General features: G+C 42.7%; 1 protein-coding gene across 1 annotated transcript in view; it reads left to right on the top strand.

Moving 5' to 3' along the window:
* The first annotated feature begins 159 nt into the window (after positions 1 to 159).
* The window catches only part of LYRM4 (LYR motif containing 4), a 188,537-nt gene continuing 163,876 nt past the window's right edge, over positions 160 to 24,820 (top strand). Inside the window, exons 1-2 of the mRNA XM_040353666.1 lie at positions 160 to 315; positions 7,193 to 7,338. Coding sequence (XP_040209600.1) covers positions 7,253 to 7,338 — 86 coding nt within the window. The 5' untranslated portion in view covers positions 160 to 315; positions 7,193 to 7,252. The remainder of the gene's footprint in view (positions 316 to 7,192; positions 7,339 to 24,820) is intronic.

Here is a 24,820-nt window from a genome sequence, read left to right as displayed (position 1 = left end):
TAGCTGTCTTCTCTACGGCGTCTAATAAACGCTAGGGTGGAAGCCATTTTGTCGAAGCACTTATTGCAGTGATAACTATGGTAGATATTTGAAGCATCAAAAGACGGAAGTCTTTTTCACAATTGTAGTCTAGTGTGTAAAAAGGCTTTGACGTCCTTGTCTGGTTGTTGACAGTTTCCTTGTTTGTCCTCGTAGGGATTCCGTAGTTGAGGTGACCTCTGCGAGCCTTGTGATTGGTGCGGCTGTTCGGCGAGGAGTCAGCGTGTGTGGTGTGCAGACAGTTCCCACCTGATCTGATCCAGGAGCGGGGGCAGTGTGAGTGATTGGGGGGATACATGCTGCTCTTCATATCCCCTCATAGTGTATGGGGGAATCACTGAGTATCTGCAGACTTTACTAGAATAACCAACAGTCTATAGTCAGGAGTTGGAACCCATGACTAGTAGAAAATATAACTTTTGTACCGTGTGTGTAAAATATATATGTGTATGTATATGTGCGTGCTTGCGTGTATATTGTTATTATTTAGGTACTTATATAGCGCTGTCAAGTTACGCAGCGCTTTACATATACATGGTACATTCACATTGGTCCCTACCCTCAAGGAGCTTACAATCCAAGGTCTCCAACACACATTTATATACTAGGGCCAATTTAGAACAGAAGCCAATTAACCTACCAGCATGTCTTCGGAGTGTGGGAGGAAAGCGGAGAACCCGGAGGAAGCCCACGCAGGCACAGGGAGAACATGCAAACGCCAGGCAGGTAGTGTTGTGGCACCACTGTGCCACCCATATTATATATATAAATACAGGAAAAGAGAGTGTTTTCACGAGTAGGGATGAGCTTGAGCGACCTTTGATCTCATCCCTACCCAACTCTACCATTCCCACACCGCAGATCACGTAAAGAGACTGGTTCATTGGACTAGAAAAAGGGCACAAAATGACTTTGGAGGATGCACAAGCTAGTTTTTATCACTAGGGCTCATGCTCTCAGATATACAGTAGAGGGAAAAAAAAACTGCGCTCGGATCACTAAATCGTAAAGGAACTTACTAAAACTGGAGCAGCTGTGAATAGTAACTAGGGATTAGCTCAGGGGGACATGAACCTGCTAGAGCTATCCAGCCAGGAAGCTGTTAAAAGCCGACAGCCAATCGTAGGCAGTGAAGGCATTCCCCACTGTGCATGGATAAAGGACAATCCGCAACTCTATACAATACATGATGTTTAAATCAGTCCGAATTTATTATATCTCCATAAAGATAAAAGTACAGCAAAGGTAGATGCGTTTCAGCCGCAAAGGACTTCTTCCCCACTGTGCAGCTGAAGGTAAACAAGGATCATGTATGTATACTTGAGGCTCTAGGGGGGGCAGGCATTACCTCTGCTGCCTGTGATTGGCTGTCGGCTTTTAACATCTTCCTGGTTTGATAGTTCAGACAGGTTTGACCTCAAATGCGAAAGCTCCAGAGCTCATCACTAATGCCCCATACACACGATCAGGCTTTAGCCTGACCAAACTCACATTGGAATTCTATCGGAGGAAAAGAGAATGGAATTCATCTGAATTTTCGATGGAATTACTCTGATGGGGCATACACACGGTCGGAATTTCCGATGGAAAAAGTCTGTCTGACTTTTTCCATCGGAAAATCCGATCATGTGTATGGGGCAATTATAGTAACCAATCAGCTTCTAACGTCAGCATCAGGGTCCTTTTACATAAGTATCATCAGTTCTGTCATTAAAAATTAAAAATAATAAAATAAATTGTAGCGGAACTAAACCCTCCTATTCTTTTCAGCCATGGAAGCTGTCATCTCAAGTTCTGTTTGATCTGATTTGCCTTGGTGCTGCACATGTGATCAGTTACCGTATTTATCGGCGTATATCGCGCACTTTTTTGCCCTGAAAATCAGGGCAAAATCGTGGGTGCGCGATATAGGCCGATACCCGCTTTCCCGCGCTGAGTTTTGAATACTGCGCCGACATATACCGAGCGCAGTACACTCGGGTATAGTCGGCCAGTCTCGGCTTCTTCCGCGGTCACGTCCTGGACGTACAGGACGTGAGCGCAACAGTTACCGAGCCTGCCCGAGTGTACTGCGCTCGGTATATGCTGGCGCAGTATTCAAAACTCGGGGCGGGAAACGAGCGGCGAGGACGCCGCAGAAGGACGCCGGACCCGCCGCAGAAGGACACCCGAAGCCGCAGAAGGACACCCGAACCAGCAGAAGGATGCCGGACCCGACGAGGCCGCCGATGGACGCCGCGCAAGACACCAAAACTGTAAGTACAAAAATAACTTTTTTCCACAGGATTGGGGGTCACTTTAGGGGTGCGCGGTATACGCGGGAGCGCGTTATACCGCGATAAATACGGTATATCACCAGCCATTTGATGGTCTGACGGTTTGGTTGAGAGCACAAGCAAATGTTACAGTTAGCAAGAAATGTAACTGTCTTATGAAACCATTAAATTGATGGGTTTAGTTCTGCTTTGAGCCCGTATAGTACAGTAACCATTGTACTGTATGGGAGGAAATTTAAGTAAGTTGCTGTACTTAAAGTAATTGTAAGACTTTTTTTTTTTTTTTTTTAAATAACAAACGTGTCATACTTCTCTCCATTGTGCAGTTAGCTTTGCACAAAGTGGCCCCCGATCCTCAACTTCTGGGGTCCCCTGGCGTACAACCCCCTAGAAGAAGCACTCTCCCGGGGGTTACCTTGCGGGCGCGCTCCCGATTCCAATATTTGCATCCATAGACGCAGAATGCCAGACTTGGCCCAGCCCTCCGAATCATTGGATTTGATTGACAGCAGCGGGAGCCAATGGCTGCGCTGCTATCAATCTATCCAATCAAGAGCCGATACAATGGGCAGAGGGAAAGAGCGCATCTCCGGCGGGGGAATACAGAACTCGGGTAAGTAAAACGGGTGGCTGGTCAGTGACGGAAGTTTTTTCACCTTAATGCATAGGATCACCACGTCGCACGACCGCGCAATTGTCTGTTAAAGCGACGCAGTCCCGAACTGTAAAAACCCCTTGGGTCTTTAGCCAGCATATTGGTCCGGGGCTTAAGTGGTTAAGGAACCAAAAAAAAAAAAAACGTCAGGACCGCGGAACTCCGCTTTAAGAAACAAGTGTCAGAAAAAGATTTAGACTTTAAGTGGTTAAACTTCCAGCATTTACACACAGAAGTTTGATCTAAGAGGGAAGCATTAATTACAATGTTTCATGTTGTTAAAAACTTGGCAGGGATTTTTTCTGTACACACACACACCCACACAGTAGTTTATCCCTTTGATCTAAGAAGGAAGCGTTAGTTACAATGGTTCATGTTAAAAACAATCTGTAAGTGTTCGCTGCAGCATTATGCAAAGGACACACTACAGGACATTGAAGGATCCACCATGCATTCTACATTTTATTTATTTTTTTCCATTTAAATTTGTATTAAATATTTTTTTCTTAACACAGACTAACATCAACATCACATTCTTACATTTATATACTGACAGACATATAACAACACATACATGGTCTCCTTGTGGTCCCTTATTTTGGTTAGTCTATGGTGGCCCTTCTTTCGCTCCCTATACCCTTCTTTATCTCTTTCTCCCCAATTCACTTAGAGACAGGAGGGTAACCTCCCTGGGATATATACAATTTGATACAACTAGGTCCCTGATACAGATACCAATAGAATGAGTAGGGGTAGGGAGAAGAAAGAGAGAGAGGAAGAGAGAAAAAAAAAAAAATTAAAAAAAATAAGTAAAGGGAAAAAAAAAAATATATATAAAAATATAATAAAAAAAGAAAAACAAAACCCTGCCCCGTTTTTAATTATGGCTTATTCATCCCCTTCATCCAGGGCACCCAGTGAGCTACTTATTTAAGTTATAATATTCATTTCTAGGTGATGCCTACCTTCCATAGAGGATAAGGGAAGGAAGGAAGAAAGAAAAAAAAACTCCCTCCCCAATTTTAGCTGTGACTATATCATCTCCTTCACTACTTGTTTAAATTCGAATTTATATTTCTAAGTGGTGTCTACCTACCCTATATAAAAAAAAAAAACAAGAGGAGGGGACAATGACCTCCTCCACCGAGGGAAACAGTTCTCCCCCCTTCCCTCTTGTATGTATATGTGCCAGCCTTCCTAATTCTAAGGGGGCAAAACCTGCCCCTACCTCCGACAAAACAAAACAAAAATATATAAAAAAAAAAAAAATATATCCCTCCCCATTATAAACTGTGACTATATCATCCCCTTCATCAAGGGCACCCCGTGCACTACTTGTTTAAATTAGAATTTATATTTCTGAGTGTTGTACATACCATGTAAAAAGAAAAGAAAAGAGGAGGAGGGGGCGATGACCTCCCCCGCCGAGGGAAGCAATCCTCCCACCTTCTCTTCGTGTATGTATATGTGCCAGCCTTCCTAGTTCTAAGGGAGCAACACCTGCCCCTACCTCCGAATAATACAAAAAACGACAAAAAAAAAAAAGACAAATAACCTCCACCACAAACCTCCGAGGGAAGCCATCAAACCTTCCCATTATATATATATGTGTACTTAGCCCTCTTAACACTCGAAGGGCACCTCCTACCCCTTACCCACCACCCATTCTGCATTTTATGAATAAAGTGTAAAATGCCAGCTAGAGGTCAACCGATATATCGGCCCATATTTTTAATTTTTTTTTAAAGGAATCAGGGTTGGCCGATTATTATGCAAATTAGGCAGATTAACACTGACCGCAGGCAGGCAACAGGCAGATTGCCATTGAGTCCGTGCCCCGTCTACCCACAAGTGTTCTTCCTCCCTTCCCCACACTCCATTGGCAGAGCAGTGCGGTGCAGTATAAAGATTTCCCCTCTGCTTTGATGCATGCTGTCTCCCTCTCGCATTGAGCTTTGACACTGAGTCGCCAATAAAGCAGAGCATGCCTGTGTGTGGCGGCGGCGGTATGAGAGGAATGTAACAGGATATACCTTACCCACTCCACACAGGTGCCATGTGGGATGGGGCCGCTGAGTTGAAGAGACATGATCCATGGCAACTGCACAGTAGCAGTTGCTGCACTGTCTTCTCCCCTCTGCCTCCCCACCCCATGTCCTCCACCTATCCATGTTTCTCTGTGAGCTTGTCCTGCGCTCCTCTCTTGTCGCCTCCCCTTACCCATACCTCCCTGTCGGTCCACGCAGATCACTTCCCTCTTCTCTCTTTGCCATGCCCCCAATGTGCTGTCAGTCACGGCGGGCACCAGGCAAGGGTGTTCAGCTGGAGTAAGCCCGAAGGTGATACATCGGGGCAGCTCATCAAGAGTGAGGAGGCGAGAGCAGAACATGGGGGAAGGAAGGGGTGTGGAAGATGCTAGGAATATTCTACAGTCTGGGACACACTGAGACCTCCTCCTGTACTGAGGACATCAAGTGTGTGGTATAGTGACAGGAGCAAGTGGAGTGGCAGTGGGTGAGTTTAGGAGATGATGGAAAAATGGGCCTAAAATATATATCTTATATCGGCCATCGGCCTCCCCGATTTCCAAATATTGGCATCGGCCAGAGAAAAATCCATATCGGTCCACCTCTAATACCAGAAAAATGTGGAGTATTTCTTGCCACAGTGTGCTTATAAGGGAAGCAACACTAGGTAATAAATAGGCCCCCACAGCCTTACATAATGACTGCTAAACTTCTCCATCATGTACTGTATATAAATTAGAATAACAGTTCTTGCCTTGGCAGATAGTTTAGAATGAAGGCAAAACGTGTTGTTGACTAAATTAAAGCTGCACTCTAGGCTATAGAAATGTTCACAATTACAGCCATTTGTATTACAGCCTCAAACTTGACAGGAATGGCAAATATTTTTGTAGACGTGATGACAGGGGAGTTCTCTCCCTCCCTGTCACCACTACTCAATTGGTAAGTGCCCTGACACATTGTTTGTGTAGGCTGATGGCTATTTTGCACATGTAGTTCTGTGTGGTGCACCTACGCCAGTAGGATGTGATGTAGGGCGCCTGGCAGGAAGACACCGCAAAGAAGAGCTTGCATCACTGTGGAATGCAAGCTTACACCTTGAACTTGAGCTATTCAGTTAAGACTATCACCTAAATTTCAAACCGTTTGCTGTGATTGATGGCTAACATAGTACAACGCAGGGTTGCGTTGTACGCAGAAAACATGCCCCGTCCCGCCAAGCTCGCGCGCAGAAGCGAACGCATACGTCAGTAGCGCCTGCATATGTAAACGGTATTCAAACCACACATGTGAGGTATTGCAGCGATCGTTGGATCGAGAGCAATAATTCTAGCTGTAGACCTCCTCTGTAACTCAAAACAGGCAAACTGTAGAATTTTTTAAACGTCGCCTATGGAAATTTTAAAGGGTAAAAGTTTGTCGGCATTCCACGAGTGGACGCAATTTTGAAGCGTGACATGTTGGGTATCAATTTACTTGGCGTAACATTATCTTTCAGAATATAAAAAAAAAATGGGATAACTTTACTGTTGTCTTATTTTTTTAACTAAAAAAAGTGTATTTTTTCCCCAAAAAAGTGCGCTTGTAAGACCGCTGCGCAAATACGGTGTGACAAAGTATTGCAACGAGCGCCATTTTATTCTCTAGGGTGTTAGAATAAAAAATATATATAATGTTTTGGGGGTTCTAATTAGAGGGAAGGAGATGGCAGTGAAAACAGTGGAAAAAAATAATTAGAGCTGCTGTTTTACTTGTAATGCCAACTGCCACCACCAGATGGCGCCAAGTCACAGAAGGAAGCTTGGGCCTTCACAAGGCAGCAAAGCCGCTGCCTCAATTACCGGCCGTTGCGGGCCCGCCACGATTGCGGGGAGGTGGGGGCGCACGGAGACACAGGATCCTGTGCCTCCGTGCACCGCCTCCTCCCCTGCCGCGCGATCGTGGCGGGCCCGCGACGGCTGGTAATTGAGGCCGCGGCCTTGTAGGCCGCAAAGCCACAGCCTCAATTACCGGCGGGCACCAGGTCACAATTTCTTGTCGCAATTGCGACCGGGCGCCCAGATTTTGTCGAGCCCTGGTACAACATTGTTAATGCAAACATTTATTTTACTTCCAAGTGCATTATTACTGTTTTAGTTCATTTTGTCAATGGCAAAATATTGTTTCCTTAAATATTTCCTTTTGTATTTGTGCAGGAAAGCATTGCTGATTTTTTATACTCGTATTTTAACAAAGCGCTCAAGGGTTTTTTGAAAATGGCATCTTCAAGTCGGACTCAGGTGTTAAATCTGTACAAAATAATGTTAAGAGAAAGCCAGAAGTTCAGTTCCTACAACTACAGGTAAGTTAGGCAGAATATATTTTACTGCTCTTGATGATTATTATTATTATTATTATTATTATTATTATTATTATTATTATTATTATTATACAGGCTTTATGTTTAGAAGTAGGTGAAACAAAGAGCTACAGTCTGCAGTAACCAGTAAGGTGCTTGCTTTCATTTTCTTGTGTGCCTTGGGAAATTACATCTGAAGCATATTGGGTTATTGTGCTACACATCAACTCTTATTCCACCACCACCTCTAAATTTTAAACTTACCTGCTCTGTGCAATGGTTATGCACAGAGCAGCCCCGGTTCTCCTCTTCTTGGGTCCCCCACCAACTCTCCTGGCTGCTCCCCCCTGCTGAGTGTGCCCATAGCAAGCTACTTTAGCAGGGTGGATTTGATTTGGGGGACCTACGGCTTTTTTTTATTTTTTTTCCCAAACCTGGGCACCCCTTCCATAGACTCCCATGTTAAACGTCAGTCTAGTCATGGGCACAGTGAGACATGGGCACAGTGAGGCATGCACATGGACACAGTGAGGCATGCACATGGACACCCTAGGCTTATACTTGAGTCAATAATTTTTCCCATTTTTTTGTGGTAAAATTAGGTGCCTCGGCTTATATTCGGGTCGGCTTATACTCGAATATATACGGTAAATCATAATTTTTATAGAGCAACTGTCATCTCTGTCCCGCAGCAGCTCCTCCTCTGACCCGCTGTTGACTCACCGACAGTCCCATTCACTTTAATGGGGCGGCAGTGACACAACAAGCTGAGGGATGTGGTGGCAGCAGGTAAGTGGATGCCCGCTAACAGGCAGTGCCATGATGGCTCTGAATTGACAGGTGCTCTTTAAATGTAAGGACTTATTCTTGCTGGTAGTTAGAATCTTTAATATTTGCAAACAAAATGGAGGTTTCCCATTTCGAATAAAAGGCTGTCGGCTAAGTAAAACAGCGATATCACAACCAATTCAATCATACAGTTTGTAGTGTACATACATTTGAAAAACCATGGGATAAAGGAATATTCCTGAACTTTGTTTTATCTCATGGTTACTGTGAAATTGTGTGAATGCCTCAATGCATTGCATGTTATCTCAACTTGCAGAGCTTGGATTCATTGAATGAGTTTAGCAAAAATGGAAATATTGCAGATTATACATCCTCATGCTACATAACCAAGCTCAATTTTATGCTTAATAAACTCAATGATGCATGTATCTTAAATAGAAGACTATCTTTAGATCGATTTTTTTTTTTTTTTTTTTTTTTTTTTTTTTACTCCAAAAGCATTTTATTAAAATAAATTTAATAAAAATCAAACAAATCTGATTTAAATAAATAAAAAAAATGTATTGAGGGAAATTTTGTCTATAAGCCATGAATTATTTACTCATTCTGTAAAGCTTAGTGAGTACTAATCATTTTTGTGAATGAGTATTTAAATATTGGATCAACCTGAATTTATTCGCTTTAAAAAAAAAAAAAAATAGTTTATTAGCTAAATGGGGGAAATAATTGTGATTGGAGATAAAGGAAGCAGTTGAAGCTAAGGTTTTGCCCATGTAGTAGGATATATTCTGTTACGCTCCTAAGTACCCAAGACATACACTTAACAAATCAGCGCAGACACTTGAATGGCGAGACCTCCTGCCGCTCTTGATTGTTTATTACTACTCGGCACATCTTGTCCCCTTGCCCTTCCAGTGCTTTTATATTTCCCCCCTGATCCGTGAAGCCATTAACTTGTTTCTTTTACTGGCTCATGTAATAGACATTGATGATTCAGGAGGATCACTGTTAGCTTCTCTGATTATCATGTCACAAATTGGAAATCCATCTGCCTCTCTTCATCTTTCACCTTCAGCCATTTTTCAGCATTATTTTACCATTACTATCCCTCCCACTCCAATAGGTGGCTGGCTGAATGCTTTCTTTGTTTCTGCCTCTAATGACTTGCATGTAACATCTTCCCACATTTTTTCTTGGAATAATTAAACAATGTTCTTATTCCTGGAATTGAAGCTTTTTAATGTTGGCTAATGGGGCCTGTATTTAAGAATCAATGTCTGGGCAGCTTTTAATGTAGTAATAACCAATTAAAGAAAAAACAGTGCATACATTTAAATGCAAGCTATATTCTTTTTACATTTATTTTAGAAGTGCATGCGGAAATGAACAGTTTAATATTTAACTTTAATAATGTGTCCTTCAAAAGAGAAACTACAATTGTTTTGGGTCAATATGGTGAAGTCTGCTTTGAGGCTTTCTTGTCTGATGGGGGATTAGTAACTGCTAATGAGTCAACCACTTCATTATATAAATTGCTGCCTGAGCTATAGATCCTGTAAACAAAAGGTTTAATAACAGGCTATGATTTGTTAAAGATATGACAAGGAGACCTGGTGGCTGGATAAAAGACTGCATAATATTAATTTGCAATATTTCATATATACAATCACAAACCCATTTTTTTTTTTTTTTTTTTTTTACTGTAATAAGCAAATACATTTTTAAGACTAAGACTCTTACTACCTATTATCTTTTAAAACTGCACTACTTTTTTAGGCATTTATTAGGGGTGTGGAAATTAAAGATTAATTCCTCGATTTAATCGTAAATTTTTTTGATCGGTACTAGTGGTGCAACGGATCGTAAATGATCCGTGATCCGAAGGGGTCACCATATGCGGATCGGCACACCACGTGTTTCGCGGAGCTCCGCTGCTGCCTCGGCCATAGGAAAGGCCATGGCTTCGGCCTAGCTCCCGGAGCGGCGGCCATCTTGGTCCCCCCGGCGGCGGCCTAGGTGAACCTAGAGCGGCACGCTGACGTTATCACCCGGCCTCAACTGCTTGTGTTCGCCGGCTTCTCTGGTAACACTAAGCAAGCACCTATACAGTGGGGGAGATGTGGACCATATTACAGTGGGGGAGATGTCTGTGGACCATATTACAGTGGGGGAGATGTCTGTGGACCATATTACAGTGGGGGAGATGTCTGTGGACCATATTACAGTGGGGGAGATGTCTGTGGACCATATTACAGTGGGGGAGAGGTCTGTGGATATTACAGTGGGGGAGATGTCTGTGGACCATATTACAGTGGGGGAGATGTCTGTGGATATTACAGTGGGGGAGATGTCTGTGGATATTACAGTGGGGGGAGATGTCTGTGGATATTACAGTGGGGGGAAATGTCTGTGGATATTACAGTGGGGGAGATGTCTGTGGATATTACAGTGGGGGGAGATGTCTGTGGATATTACAGTGGGGGGAGATGTCTGTGGATATTACAGTGGGGACTATATATGGTGGTGATCCGAAAAAAAATTATGTGCATTATAATTAATCAAAATTAGTCGATTAATCGATTTAAAAAAAGAATAGATCAATCGAACATGAAAATTTTAATTAGTAACAACCCTAGTATTTATCAAAGTTAACTAAATCAAATATAAATAACAAAATATGCTCTTTATAGGAAAAGCAGATATAATATCCTTAAAAAACTTTAAAGATAGATCAGAATAACACATACAGTATATCACAAAAGTGAGTACACCCCTCATATTTTTTGAAAATATTTTGTTATACTTTTTCATGTGACATAGCTGGGAAAACATCTCCTGAATACTCCTGGGATGTTTGACATCATTTGCCCAGGCAAGAAACCAGGAAAAAACTAAAGAAACCTAAAAAAACGTAGTTTAACCACTTGCCACAAAATCACATACCTGTACATCATTCTGCTACAAGTTGTCGCCCCGGTACCGTTTTTCAGAGCCAACGGTTTCTTGTGATAACAATCGATGCGGCTAAGCAGCCGCATGATCGTTATCACAAACAGCGGGATGGGACGTTCCCCCTCTCCCACCACTCTGCTCGGGCTCTCCAGTTCCACCGGAATCGGCTTTGATTGGGTCTCGTATCTAGAAACTCAGAAGCGACATCACTACCGGTTTACTGAAGCCTTAAGGCCCCTTTCACACATGCGGACTGTATGTCCGCTTTTTCATCCATTTGTGTACGGATGATCCCTATGAGATTGCGCAGTGTGCGGGGACCGCCCTGTCATCCGCCGGCTCAGCGGGGATCAACGGAGCGATCCCCGCTGAGCTGTGAAAGGACCCTTAGGGCGCCAGATTTAAAAAAAATCCAATATTTAAAACAGCCAGACTTGGAATTTTAAATGGTTTTAGGCTCCATGTACACGGGATGTTTTTACAACTGCTCCTAAGTGATTAAATTTGACAGATAGTAACCCACGTTTAAAATAAAAAATTTTAATGGCCAAAAACGCCTATAAACGAAATGCTGCAATCCTCGGGTTACTGCATTTAGTCGTGTTTGACGTCTGAAACGTGGAATTTTTCGGTGTCAGAACCCATTTTTTTATTTTTTTTTGCTTTCAAAGAAACGCTGTTAAACGCAACTGCCTAAAAACGGCAATTAACAAGACTGTGTATAGGATCACATAGGATAACATTGAATGAGTTCAGAGGCAGTTGAAAAAAGCATCCAACCGCATCTGAACATATGTTAAGCAGTGTCCCGTGTACATGGGACCTTAAGTGCAATGGAGGGATTGGGGGTCATAGAATGCATTAAAGCGGAGGTTCACCCATGGAGAACACATTTTCCCCTTAGATTAATGCTCGTTTTGTCTAGGGGAATCGGCTATTTGTTTTAAAATATGATCCGTACTTACCGTTTACGAGATGCATCTTCTCCGTCGCTTCCGGGTATGGGCTTCGGGAATGGGCGTTCCTTCTTGATTGACAGTCTTCCGAGAGGCTTCCGACGGTCGCATCCATCGCGTCACGATTTTCCGAAAGAAGCCGAACGTCGGTGCGCAGTATAGAGCCGCACCGACGTTCGGCTTCTTTCGGCTACTAGTGACGCGATGGATGCGACCGTCTGAAGCCTCTCGGAAGACTGTCAATCAAGAAGGAACGCCCGCTCCCGAAGACCCATACCCGGAAGCGACGGAGAGGATGCATCTCGAAAACGGGTAAGTACTGCTCATATTTTAAAACAAATAGCCGATTCCCCTAGACAAAACGAGCATCCAGCTATGGGGAAAAGAGGGAAAAAAAAACAGAAATGGGTGAACTCCCGCTTTAAAGGGGTTGTAAAGGTAAAAAAAAAAAATCCCTAAATAGCTTGCTTTACCTTAGTGCAGTCCTACTTCACTTACCTCATCCTTCGATTTTGCTTTAAATGTCCTTATTTTTTCTGAGAAATTCTCACTTCCTGTTCTTCTGTCTGTAACTCCACACAGTAATGCAACACTTTCTCCCTGGTGTGGAGAAAGCCTCTTGCAGATAGAGAAAGGAGCTGTGTGTTAGTGGGCGTCCTGACACTCCTGCTCGCCCCCTCAAGAGGCTTTCTCCACACCAGGGAGAAAGTGTCGCATTACTGTGTGGAGTTACAGACAGAAGAACAGGAAGTGAGAATTTCTCAGAAGAAATAAGGGCGTTTAAAAGCAAAATGGAAGGATGAGGTAAGGGAAGGAGGACTGCACAAGGTAAAGGAAGCTATTTAGGGGGGAAAAAATTGTACCTTTACAACCCCTTTTAAGATAAAAAAAAATACCTTCTGCCTTTATAGCCACTTTAAAGTTCTTTTTTTTTTTTTTTTTTTTTTAACAACAAACATGTTATACTTACCTGGTCTGTGCAAAACCACTGCACAGAGCAGCGTCTTCCTTGGCCCTCCGCTCCTGGCTTCTCATCCTTGACCATTGCCCCCAATAGTAAGCCTTTTGCTCTGAGGGCACTGGTGCATGCTCTATCCAAAGGCCCCGCTCTGTGCATTAATAAAACACATAGAGCAGCCGCAGCTCTGCACAGCCGCTGCTCTCCCCTCATTGCCTCACTGGCTGTGATTGACAAAAGGCTCCCACTGCTGTGTCTCAGCCAATGAGGAGAGAGACCTGGGACAGCCGAGGCTCCCATGCACATCGCTGGATCGAGAGGGGGCTCAGGTGAGTATTAGAAGGAGCACACAGGTTTTCTGCCTTCATCGCATGAAGGTAAAAAAAAAAAATACAGCCTTACAACCACTTTAATGCCTTCTGTTTGCTCCATCTGGTGACCAAAATGCAGTATAGTTTTCTGAAATACCATGAGAAAATGATACCATATTCTTCCAACTAGATGGAGCTGAGGATACAGAAATGAATTGCTTAGAAACATTACAGTAACATTTCATTCAACTTGCACAAATGCTTCTGACTTTTGTTAAACAAAAGTTTTTTAAATAGACCCCTTAATTATATATTTTACACTATGCCAGGGGAAGACAGACATTGCAGTCAGCAGTTCACTTGATACATTATATTGTGCGACAGAACCAATGCTTCACCAAGTATTTGTGCATTGAGCCGTTCTGATCAACATATGTTTTATTTTATTTTTCTCTCCCCTTTTTTTCATTTAACCAAAGCACTAGCCTGGAATGTATCAATCAATCTATTTTCCATGCTGTTGTATACCAGCCTCATTTATTTTTCTCTCTTGGGAGGATCCATCCCCTTCTTTGACATGGAGGTCAACTCAGGGATTTTTCCATAGGCCTGGATGAATTTCTAAATCCAGAACCTGTGCATACATAGCCAGAGGATTGAAATCCAGCTAGCCCTGTTTACCATCACACAGCTTCTAAGGCATCTTTCATTTTATTAGAATGGTATTTTTCTAGTGGGGGAACTGCCAAAAATCAAGAAAGTGATCATAAAAAGATGGCTTGTTTTTAACTACACAGCATTTTACATTGCATGAATCATTTGATAATTTTGTCTGTTTATGGAAGTGATAAATGCAACTTTGATTAGTGAAAATCATTATGTGGTGCTTAGATACATGATGCGGATCATCAACATCAGCCAAGTTAATTATTATTTTCTGTGTCAGTCGTGATTGTTTCCTTTCCTTACCAGCACAGTTTTCTTTCAATTAAAGGCAGACAATAGACTCGCCTTAGCACCACTAGTACCTTTCACAATGAATGCTAAGACTTTTTCTCGTCCCAAGAACAATAAATACCATCCTAGGGTACCAGCTGTTTAATGAGTAAGCTTCCATATTTAATAAATTCTATTAACAATACACCCCCATGTCACATTCTAGGTGAACGGGCCCTAATTAAAAGCACACACCATCTGCTGGTGCATGGCAGCAGGGTGGCACACCACAGCCAGCACGATCCCTGGGACTAAATATGCATTATTTATGAGCTGTGTCTGGAAAATGTCAATGATCCCATAGAAGACATCCTGAAGGCTGTTTAGCACCATCTAATGGGCACATCTGTCATTTCCCCCCCTTTTCTTTTTTTTACAAGATAAAAATGACTGTCTTTGATGTTATTTTAATACACCGGATCAACGATAATTTGACTGGATAAACTTGAAGGAAAGGTTTCATCTCTGTCATCCCTTTTTGTTGTTTCTTTTATTTGCTGTTCAAAAATGATGAAAAATTATATTCCCAAGTACTGTTTATTTATTTGTTTATAACCCATCAAAATATTTAACATTTCAAACATTCCAAACTACAAACTTGTATAATTTTACTAACTTGTAAAATTGGGTGCCAGGCGACTATATCCACAAAAAAATAGTCATTCTGCTTTCCCTTTGTAATAAAAATTGTTTGATTGTATCTGTGACAATAAGAGTTGTCAAGACTGACAGTTGGTATTTTTTTTATGGCTCAATCGAGAAACATCTTAACGTAAACCTGCCTCAAACCTGAACAATTCCTTGATCATAGGAGTAAAAAAAGCACATAATCGTAGATAGCTTAGGTGAAAACAACCAGTGCTTGTCACAACAATAAACAGATCCAAAGATGAAGGCTGCTAAATGTGAAATCCAGTTTCTATTGTGAAATCTCTGGGTCTACTGATTGTTTAATCGTATTCTACATAAAAGTTGTGCATGTTTGTGCCATTGCTACTGTGTGTGGGATAGCTTTTCCTTAAAGTGGTTGTAAAGCCTTAGGCCCCTTTGCCGCGATTTTGGATCAGTACTACTTTGCCACAACTTTGGCATTAACTAATGAAAACATACATGGTGTGAGGTAATTCCTTTCCCTGCCATAGTTGTTTCCAGTTGCTGTTTGCTTCCTGATTGTTGTGGTGTGGTGTGATGTGTTGTGACAGAAAATGTTTGCTACTTAATATTGCCACAGCAGTTGTCATTGCTGCTGCAACAGTAGCAGTGCATGAGGAAGAAGCGGAGGACAAGGACTTTCCCTGCCATAGTTGTTTCCAGTTCCTGTTTGCTTCCTGGTTGTTGTGGTGTGGTGTGGTGTGGTGTGGTGTGTTGTGACAGAAAATGTTTGCTACTTAATATATTGCCACATCAGTTGTCATTGCTGCTGCTGCAGCAGTAGCAGTGCACAAGGAAGAAGAGGAGGAGAAGCAGAGGACAAGGACATCTTTTTTTTTTTTTTTTTTTTTTTTTTTTTGGGCTGTTTTGGAGCACATTGTTCCTGAGGGAATAACCAGGAAGTGAATGTGTGCTAGAAAAATGTGCTTGGAAGGGGCTACTATGTGGAAAGGATTAGGTGGGACAAGGGTCAAAAAGCTGCTTGTGCTTACAAAGTTGTACTGAAATCGTGTATTATTCAGCTACAATTTGCATGCTATTTGAGGGTTTAACATTGAGGTCTATGAACATCAACTCGCATGGAGGTTGCACCAAAGTAGTGTAGGGACTACTTTGAAGTTGGCACGACTTAAAGTCGTGCCAATATGAATGTAAGTCATTGAAAATCATTAAGAATGACTTGTCATGCGATTTTGCAGTCCAAAATCGTGGGACAAGTCGTATAAGTGTGAAAGGGGACTTAAGGTTTTGCACTTATGCATTAGGGTGAAAAACCCTTGCTGCTGCAGCTCCCCCCTCAGACACACCACCTTTTTGTTACCCGAGCCCATCCGATCCAGTTATGTGCATGAGCGCAGCGGCTCCTTCCGCTGTTGCTCTCCTCATTGGACAGGTTGATAGCAGCAGAAGCTGTTGGCTCACACTGCTGTCAATCAAAAGCTGTGATGCGGGGGGGCAGGGCCGAATCCCGCTGTCTCTGTCAATGGATGCAACAGTGGGACTCAGGAGCAAGCCTGCACGAGTGCCCCCATGAAAAGCAGCTTTGCAAAGGGGGCACCCAAGGAGGTGCTTGGAGCGTTGGCGGGCCACCCTAGAAGAAAGAATTGTGGCAGAGAAGTTAAGTATAGGCATGTGTGTTATCTTTAAAAAAAAAAGCGAGGGTTTGCAATCACTTTACAGTGGTTCTAAAGGCAGAAGGTTTTATACCTTCATGCATTCTATGATGAAGGTAAAATACCTTGCAACTCCCCCCACCCCCCCTTATACTTACCTGAGTGAGTAACTTATATAGCGATAACAAATCCGAACTGAATCGCCTCAAGGCAAACGTTTTTTCCTGAAGGCCCGATGGTTTTCTTCCATGCGGATGTTCATTGGTAGAGTGTTCCATAGCCGTGGTCCTTGGACTGCTGAGCCTGATCTCAACCTAACAATGTGCAAGAGAGAAGAGGCTCTCTCCCTCTTCATTGGCCCAGACCTAGCAGGGGGAGCCAATAAGGGGAAGGTGGATCCATGCAGCTATGTCCACTGACACACATATGGGGGCTCGGGAGAAAGCATGCACGAGTACCCCCACTAACGCACGGCTCCTTTCTCTATCTGCAACGTAGAGAGCATCCTGACTCTCCTGTAGTCCAAGGGAAGGGGTGAGCACAACACTCCACACCAGGGAGAAAGCCTTGCATTACTGTGTGGAGTTACAGACAGAAGAACAGGAAGTGAGCATTTCTCAGAAGAAATAAGGACATTTAAAAGCAAAATCGAAGGATGAGGTAAGTAAAGGAAGACTGCACTGGTAAAGGAAGCGATTTAGGGGGAAAAAATTGTACCTTTACAACCCCTTTAAATCTCTTCTACAGTATTATGGGATTATAGTACACATGGGATTATGTAGTTCACACAAAGTGCCCTTTTTATTTGTTATATTAGCAGAACTTTCTAGGTTATATGCAGCCATTCCCTGCCATGCTAAATGCTAGTTTATTATTTTAAAAGTTACAACATTTTCTGATTAAAAAATATTTGGTTTAATAACTAAGGAAGATGTGAAATGCCCTCATTTCCTGTTCATTTTCAGTTTCTTATGGATAATCTTGTGATAATTGTTTGATCCGGTGGCATAATTTGCTGGCCGGAAACCCACTGTATTGCACAGTGTTTGAGTGGCTTGTTTCGGTTCTCCTTGTATCGAAAGAGTACTACTGTACAAGCACTTATTTTTTTATCATCTGAAAGTAGTACTATAATAGTTTGCTTTTTTTTGGTTATAAGACAAAATTAATACAATATATGTAGCAGATTGGGTAGTTAGTTATAATATTTTGCATAACATTTTGAGCCAGTGGGTTGAACTTTTTTTTTTTTTTTTTTTTGTCTATGTGCTTTATTGATTTAAAAATAAATTATATATTTTTAGAACTTTATCAGACAGTTCAGGCCAAGGTTTTAATCGGACAAATGGTGCTTCATGGCCGGTTCACATCATGAATCACACAGAAATGTGCTGTGCGTTTCTGGATCGCACAAAAAGCCATACCATACAATCTGGTGCAGTAAGGTAACACTGACACCTGCTTGGGGTGTCAGTAAGGTAACACTGACACCTGCTGCATATTGCAAGTGTAGTGCGTTTTGAATATGGTGCTGAATATGCATGCAGAATGTGGGTTTCCACATGGAGTTGTGGTGTAAACTGGCCCTCAAACAAGAAATTGACTGTATGCCTTTTGTCTTTTTTTAAATTAAAGATTTTTTATTTTATTTTTTTAAAGAAAAATTGCCATTGAATAAGCCAAAAAGTGCATTTAAGAGTATGCACATATTAATAGGATTACTCCTGCGCTGCCACTCCCATATAATTTAAAGTGTGCCAATCTGCTAACACCCAAATGCTTTATCAAGATATAGTGATGTGCTGCTCTTATAACCTACCAATAAATCAGAAATGAAATGTGTAAAACAAGTGGTAATTGTGTTATTATACTGTAAACCTATGCATACAAGCTTTATCACATATGTAAACCATTCATTAATGGGATAATGTTATAAAATAATACTTATATAGCGCATGAATAGTATACATCAAGTAAATGAGTGAAAACAATAATCTAGTGCCAGCAATGTACATTAAATAATAGTGTAATGAAAATAAGATGTAAGGCTCTACACCGCATGCGGTGAAACAATGTGCAAAAAATAAAAAGGTGAGCATTGCTTCCGAGCATGCTTGTTTGTACTTTGGACTTTTGTCCGACGGCATTGTGAACACACGATCGGAAAATCCGACCACAGACTGTTGTTCTCGGACAGTTTTAAAGCCTGCCATCCGGGGGCGGAGCTTGACGAGGACCGAGATTGGCCGCATGAGAGCGGAGCTCCGATCACAACAGGGACACAGTGGCTCATTACAGCCCGAATAGCAGCGATCGTGACACCCCTCCTTGGCGATTACAACCCGCTGACTACCCCCGCTATGACGAACAAGCGGAAAGGTCCCCAGCGGCCGCAGAAGCTGACCGAATACTTCACATGAGAGCAGAGGCAAGATGGCGCCGAGTCCCCCATGCCTTCCGCGGCCAGCACTCCACAGCTACCACAAAATAAGAAGAACCTCCCAAAAGAAACTCGCCATCATCCAGGAAATCATCCCCTGTGTCCTCTTTTTTGCTTCTGGGAGTCCAGAAAAGACGCAGCTCAAGCTGGATGGCATGGATCCTTCCCAGGAGGTTATTGTGGGTCTAGACTCTGGGGATGACACCAGGGAGCTCCCTGATTCTATCAACCACTTCCCTGCCAGTAACCAGCCTGTGCTGGACACCACACTTAAGGACATGCTGGTATCCCTCAGAAGCTCGCTTCATGGCGATATGATGGCATGTGTCCGCAAGTTTGGGAAGGATTTGCAGACTGTGTCTGCTAGAGTGGATCATGTGGAGACTAAAATGGGGGAGTTTGCAGCCACCATAAACAACTTGGTAGATGCACATGATGCCAGGGATGACGAGATGGAGGCAGTTAAAGCTAAAATTGCAGATATTGAGGACTGTTCGAGGAGGAACAACCTTAAAAAAAGGGGGGTCTCCGAATCTATTCCACAATCGGATCTGCGCCAGCATGTCACCCAAATTATCACCTAAATCCAGCCTGATCTGTCAGCAATATACATTACCATAGATAGGATCCACAGGTTGCCTAATCCTTCCCATCTACCTGACAAAGTGCCCAGGGACATTATATTGCGCCTACATTTTTTTAACCACTTGAGACCCGCGCTATAGACAAAAGACGTCCACAGCGCGTCTCAAGTGCCGAGTGGACGTCTTTAGACGTCCTTTTATGTGCATTACCCGCGCGCGCCTCTGGGGGGCGTGCAGCGGGTAAACACTGTCCCGGCGCATCGCTGGGGAGCCGATACGTGTACCTGGCGGCCGCGATGTCCGCCGGGTACACGCGATCGTCGGTAACACAGCAGGGACGTGGAGCTCTGTGTGTAAACACAGAGCTCCACGTGCTGTCAGAGGAGAGGAGACCGATCTGTGTCCCTTGTACATAGGGACACAGCATCGGTCACCCCCCTCCCCCCACACAGTTAGAACACACCCAGGATACATATTTAACCCCTTCCTCACCCCCTAGTGTTAACCCCTTCCCTGCCAGTCACATTTATACAGTAATTAGTGCATTTTTTTATAGCACTGATCGCTGTATAAATGTGAATGGTCCCAAATTTGTGTCAAAAGTGTCCGATACGTCCGCCACAATATCGCAGTCTCAATAAAAATTGCAGATCGCTGCCAATACTAGTAAAAAAAAAAAAAAAAAAAAATCATAATTCTGTTCCCCATTTTGTAGGCGCTATAACTTTTGCGCAAACCAGTCGCTTATTGCGATTTATTATTTTTTATTTTTTTTTACAAAAATACGTCAAAATACGTATCGCCCTTAACTGAGAAAAAAAAAAGTTTTAAAAAAAAAAAATGGGGATATTTATTATAGCAACAAGTAAAAAAAAAAAAATTATATATATATATATATATATATATATATATATATATATATATATATATATATATATATATATATATATATATATATATATATATATATATATATATATTTATAATTTTTTTTTTTTTTTTTAATTGTCGCTCTTTTTTTGTTTATAGCGCAAAAAATAAAAATCGCAGAGATGATCAAATACCACCAAAATAAAGCTCTATTTGTGGGGAAATAAGGACGTCAATTTTGTTTGGGAGCCACGTCGCACGACCGCGCAAATGTCAGTTAAAGCGACGCAGTGCCGGAAGCTGAAATTTCGCCTGGGCACGAAGGGGGTTTATGTGCCTAGTAAGCAAGTGGTTAATATAAAAGATTGTCTGATGCTGGCGGCGCGCAACAAGGATCTTATCCCAGCACAACACAAGAATCCTGCAGTTTTTCGCAGACCTGTCTCAATACACGCTGCAGAAACGGCGCAGCCTGAACACCATCTCCAAGGCCTTACGCAATCACAACATAGCCTATAAGTGGGGGTTTCCAACCAAGCTGACCATCGCCAAAGAAGGGAAAGATTACATGGTTGATTTCCTCTCCAAGGGGCTGGAACTGCTTAAATCCTGGCTTATTATACCTGAAGACATGCCCTGGGGCTCAAACAATGAGGATCCATCCCACACCACGGATGATTGGCAGCTGGTTAATTCTAAAAATGCCCGCTCACACCGCTAACATGTCCGCTGGGCTGTACAACTACTCAGTGCTTAATCATATTTGTGGTCCCTGTTGTGGAGTTCATTTGTCGAGCTAGACTTTTCCCCCTATTCTAAGCTAGCGTTCTTGTACGCTACACCCAGGTCAACATGGCCTATTCAAATCCCTTGAGGTTTTCTATGTTTATTTTGTTGAAACTTTATTTTTTTATTCGTTTGGAGCTTTTTTTTGCAGTTAGATGTGCTTCTACACTTGAAATACTTTAAGTGCCTACAGGATTGTCCGCCTGATGGATGGAATTTTTCACTGCCTACCGGAACCAGAACTATGGCTTCTAAATGTAAGTGTTACCCATACATTCTCTTACACTGACTCTTGAGCAAGAATCACCATGACTGTCACCTTCTTGACAATTGACGCCAAGGGTTTAAACCATCCGGTGAAAAAAAAAATCCTTGTGGAGTGAGGTGATCCAGCATAAAGGTGATGTAGTCTGTGCATAAGAGACTCACTTCCACAAGCAGAAGATGCCCTCATGTTCTCATCCTAAATTCCCTCATGTGTTCACTGCGAGCGCCCCGGCTAAAAAAGGCGGGGTGCTTACTGCGATTAGAGACACGGTAGCATTCGCAAAACATAGTGAGTTGGCGGATCCCCTGGGCCGGTACCACATCATTGTCTGTGGCATCGCCTCCACCACATATACTGTGGTTAATGTGTATGCACCCAACAAACATCAAATTTGCTTTATGCATCAGGTCCTCAGGAAAGTTAAGCAAGTGCAGAGGTGCTACCTTCTAATTTGCGGAGACTTTAATCTTCCACCTGACTCTCAGATGGACTCAACATCCTGCTCTAACAGGCATCGCCACTCGCTGCAACCACTTCTTCATTCACAAGAGCTCTACGATGTTTGGAGGTGTTTACATGGGTCAGAGAGGGACTTCTCCTTTTTCTCGACATGCCACAGGGTGTACACTAGGCTGGATCTTTTTATTACGAACAAATGGCTGCTACCCAAAATTACTGTCTCTAAAATCAACATCACCTGGTCGGACCATGCCTCGGTGACACTCTCGGATGCTGACTCGCCAGGCGTGAATTCATGCTTCGTCTGGCGGTCCAACTCGAGGTTGATCCAGGATAGTTGTTCAAGGGTCCAGCTGCAGAAGGAACTGACTGATTTTTTTTCTTGCAATGCTAACTCTGTCGCTGATCCTATGGTTCTGTGGAATCATAATACACTGGGACTACCTGGTGAAAGTTCTTACCAAGTTTGGATTTGTGGGTGGGATACACTCTGCCATAATGGCGCTTTATACAAACCCCTCGGCCCAGGTGTATATATGCGGCATGTTATCTACTCCTTTTAATATATCTAATGGGACATGCCAGGGGTGCCCGCTCATATTTAATTTACTTATGGAGCCATTAGCCACTTGTATTCGTTCCCATCCTCAGATTAGTGGGTTTAAGAGCAAGGACTCAGTGCACACCATAAGCCTCTTTGCGGATGAAATCATCCTGATGCTTTCTGATGTGGAATCTTCTTTGATCTCAGTCCACGAGGCGTTACAATTATTTTCATCAGTGTCCTACTATAAAGTTAATGACACCAAATCCTACATTTTGGGTCTGGGTATCCCACCAGAGATTCAACAATCCTTAAGCCAGCGGTTCCCATATGTGTGGAGGGATACAGGAATATCGTACCTAGGAATAACTCTTACTTCTAAGACTTCCGATTTGGCTAGAGAGAACTTTTACCCTTTACTGCAGTCGCTCCCCCCCCCCCAAGCTGAGCAACCTGGCAAGGTTTGAACTGTCTTGGTCGGGTCGTCTAGCTGCTTTTTAAAATGCAGATCCTCCCCCAGCTGATTTACCTTTTTAGAACCTTGCCCATTCCGATCCCCACCTCTTTCTTTTCCTCATTGCAATCATTAATTAATAAGTTCCTATGGGGAGGAAAGCGGGCTCGCTGTGCATTTTAGTAGAATCGTAAAACACAGGTCAGCAGGGGGAATAGGTCATACACACATTAGAGATTACCATACTGCTTCCATTCTTGCCCAATTGAAGAACTGGTTCCCTTCCTCTGTGCCTATCCTTTGGTCCCTTCTTGAAAGACAACAGGTTCCAGGGGAGAACCTTTTTAACTACTTACCTATCTAGCCCCTCCCTTCCTCGTCCACCTCTTATGATGGGTCCAACTATCCACGCATCCATCGCCGCATGGAGGTCACTTACGTTGCATACATTCCCTTCATACAAAATCACTCCTCTGAGACTTCCTCTATCAGCCTTGTCCCTTTTTTTTATACTGGGTATATTCTTACTAAGTGGGAACCGAGAGGAGAACTGAATGTAGCAGATACCTTTAGAACCCTACAGGTAGAGCTCTCTGCCCTCGACTGAACACTATAGGTATATGCAAATTTTCCACTTTTTAAAAAAGTTCACTGGGGCTTCTATTTCCCTCCCGTGGCAAATCCCTCAGTATTACCTTTCAAAGTCCCACAATGTTAAAGGTATCTCGTTGTTTTATTCTCGCCTCCAAAATAAATGGGTGTTCTTGAAGTCACTTCCTATGCGAGCGTGGGAAAAAGACTTCAACAAAGTATACTCAGAGGAACAGTGGCAAACGTTACGCTGGTACCTCACTCCTTACCGTTTATCTAGATTTGCTCCTGGAGGGTCCTCCCATTGTTGGAGACTCTGTGGGAGTACGGGTACCTTGTATCACCTGCTATGGGCATGCCCTAAAATCACCCACTACTGGACCCTGATATACAACTTAGTAGCTCAGGTGCTTAATATTACTTTGTCTCCGGAACCGGGGATGGCGCTGCTATTTCTGGAAATGGATTTAGTCCCATATCACCTACGAAATTTGTTGTCCCATATACTGTTGGCGGCTAGATTGGCTTTGGTCAGGAATTGGAGGGATATGACACCCCCAAGCCTGACCGAAACAATACAAATTCTCCATACACATGGTACCCATGAACAACTTTTTGCCTTGGGGACTGGGGGCCACTCTGCTATAGATAGATAGGATTTGGGAACCCTGGAATAGTTGGTATTACTCATGAGATTCTATACAGGATTTTCACTACAGTGGATAATGACTCGTTATATCTAACTGCATTCTCTGTTTAATTTAGTTCTGATGTGGCTCCTCTTTTTTTTCTTTGTGATTTTGTTTTTTCTCTCTATCTTTGTTAATTACCATTCTGCTATTGTTTTATGGTAAAGTTTTTATATTTCTCAGCCTTATCACAACATATGGGTATCTTGGTCATGCATTTTTCCTTCTGTCAGATTGTATACTGTACTACTATGTACTTGATCTAGATCTACTGCATTGTGATACCTGATGTACACTGTTTTGTTGTCGAATAGTATATGTGTCTTCATACTTTCCCTATGTTATCTGGTTAAAATTCAATACAAAACTATTGAAATTAAAGCCTGCCATCCAACATTTGTCCGCAGATTATCCGACAACAATGGAGCATACAAATGGTCGGATTTTTCACCTACGGTCTGTCATCACACAATTCCTATCGGAAAATCTGATTGTGTGTACGAGGCTTAAGATTAGACACTCCTTGGAATCATGGCACCATCTAAAGCCATCATGGTTTGGCGGAATGAATGTC

The sequence above is a fragment of the Rana temporaria genome, chromosome 5 (assembly GCF_905171775.1).
Source record: "Rana temporaria chromosome 5, aRanTem1.1, whole genome shotgun sequence".
NCBI classification, from domain to species: Eukaryota; Metazoa; Chordata; class Amphibia; order Anura; family Ranidae; genus Rana; species Rana temporaria.
This window is presented reverse-complemented; position numbering and strand designations above follow the sequence as displayed.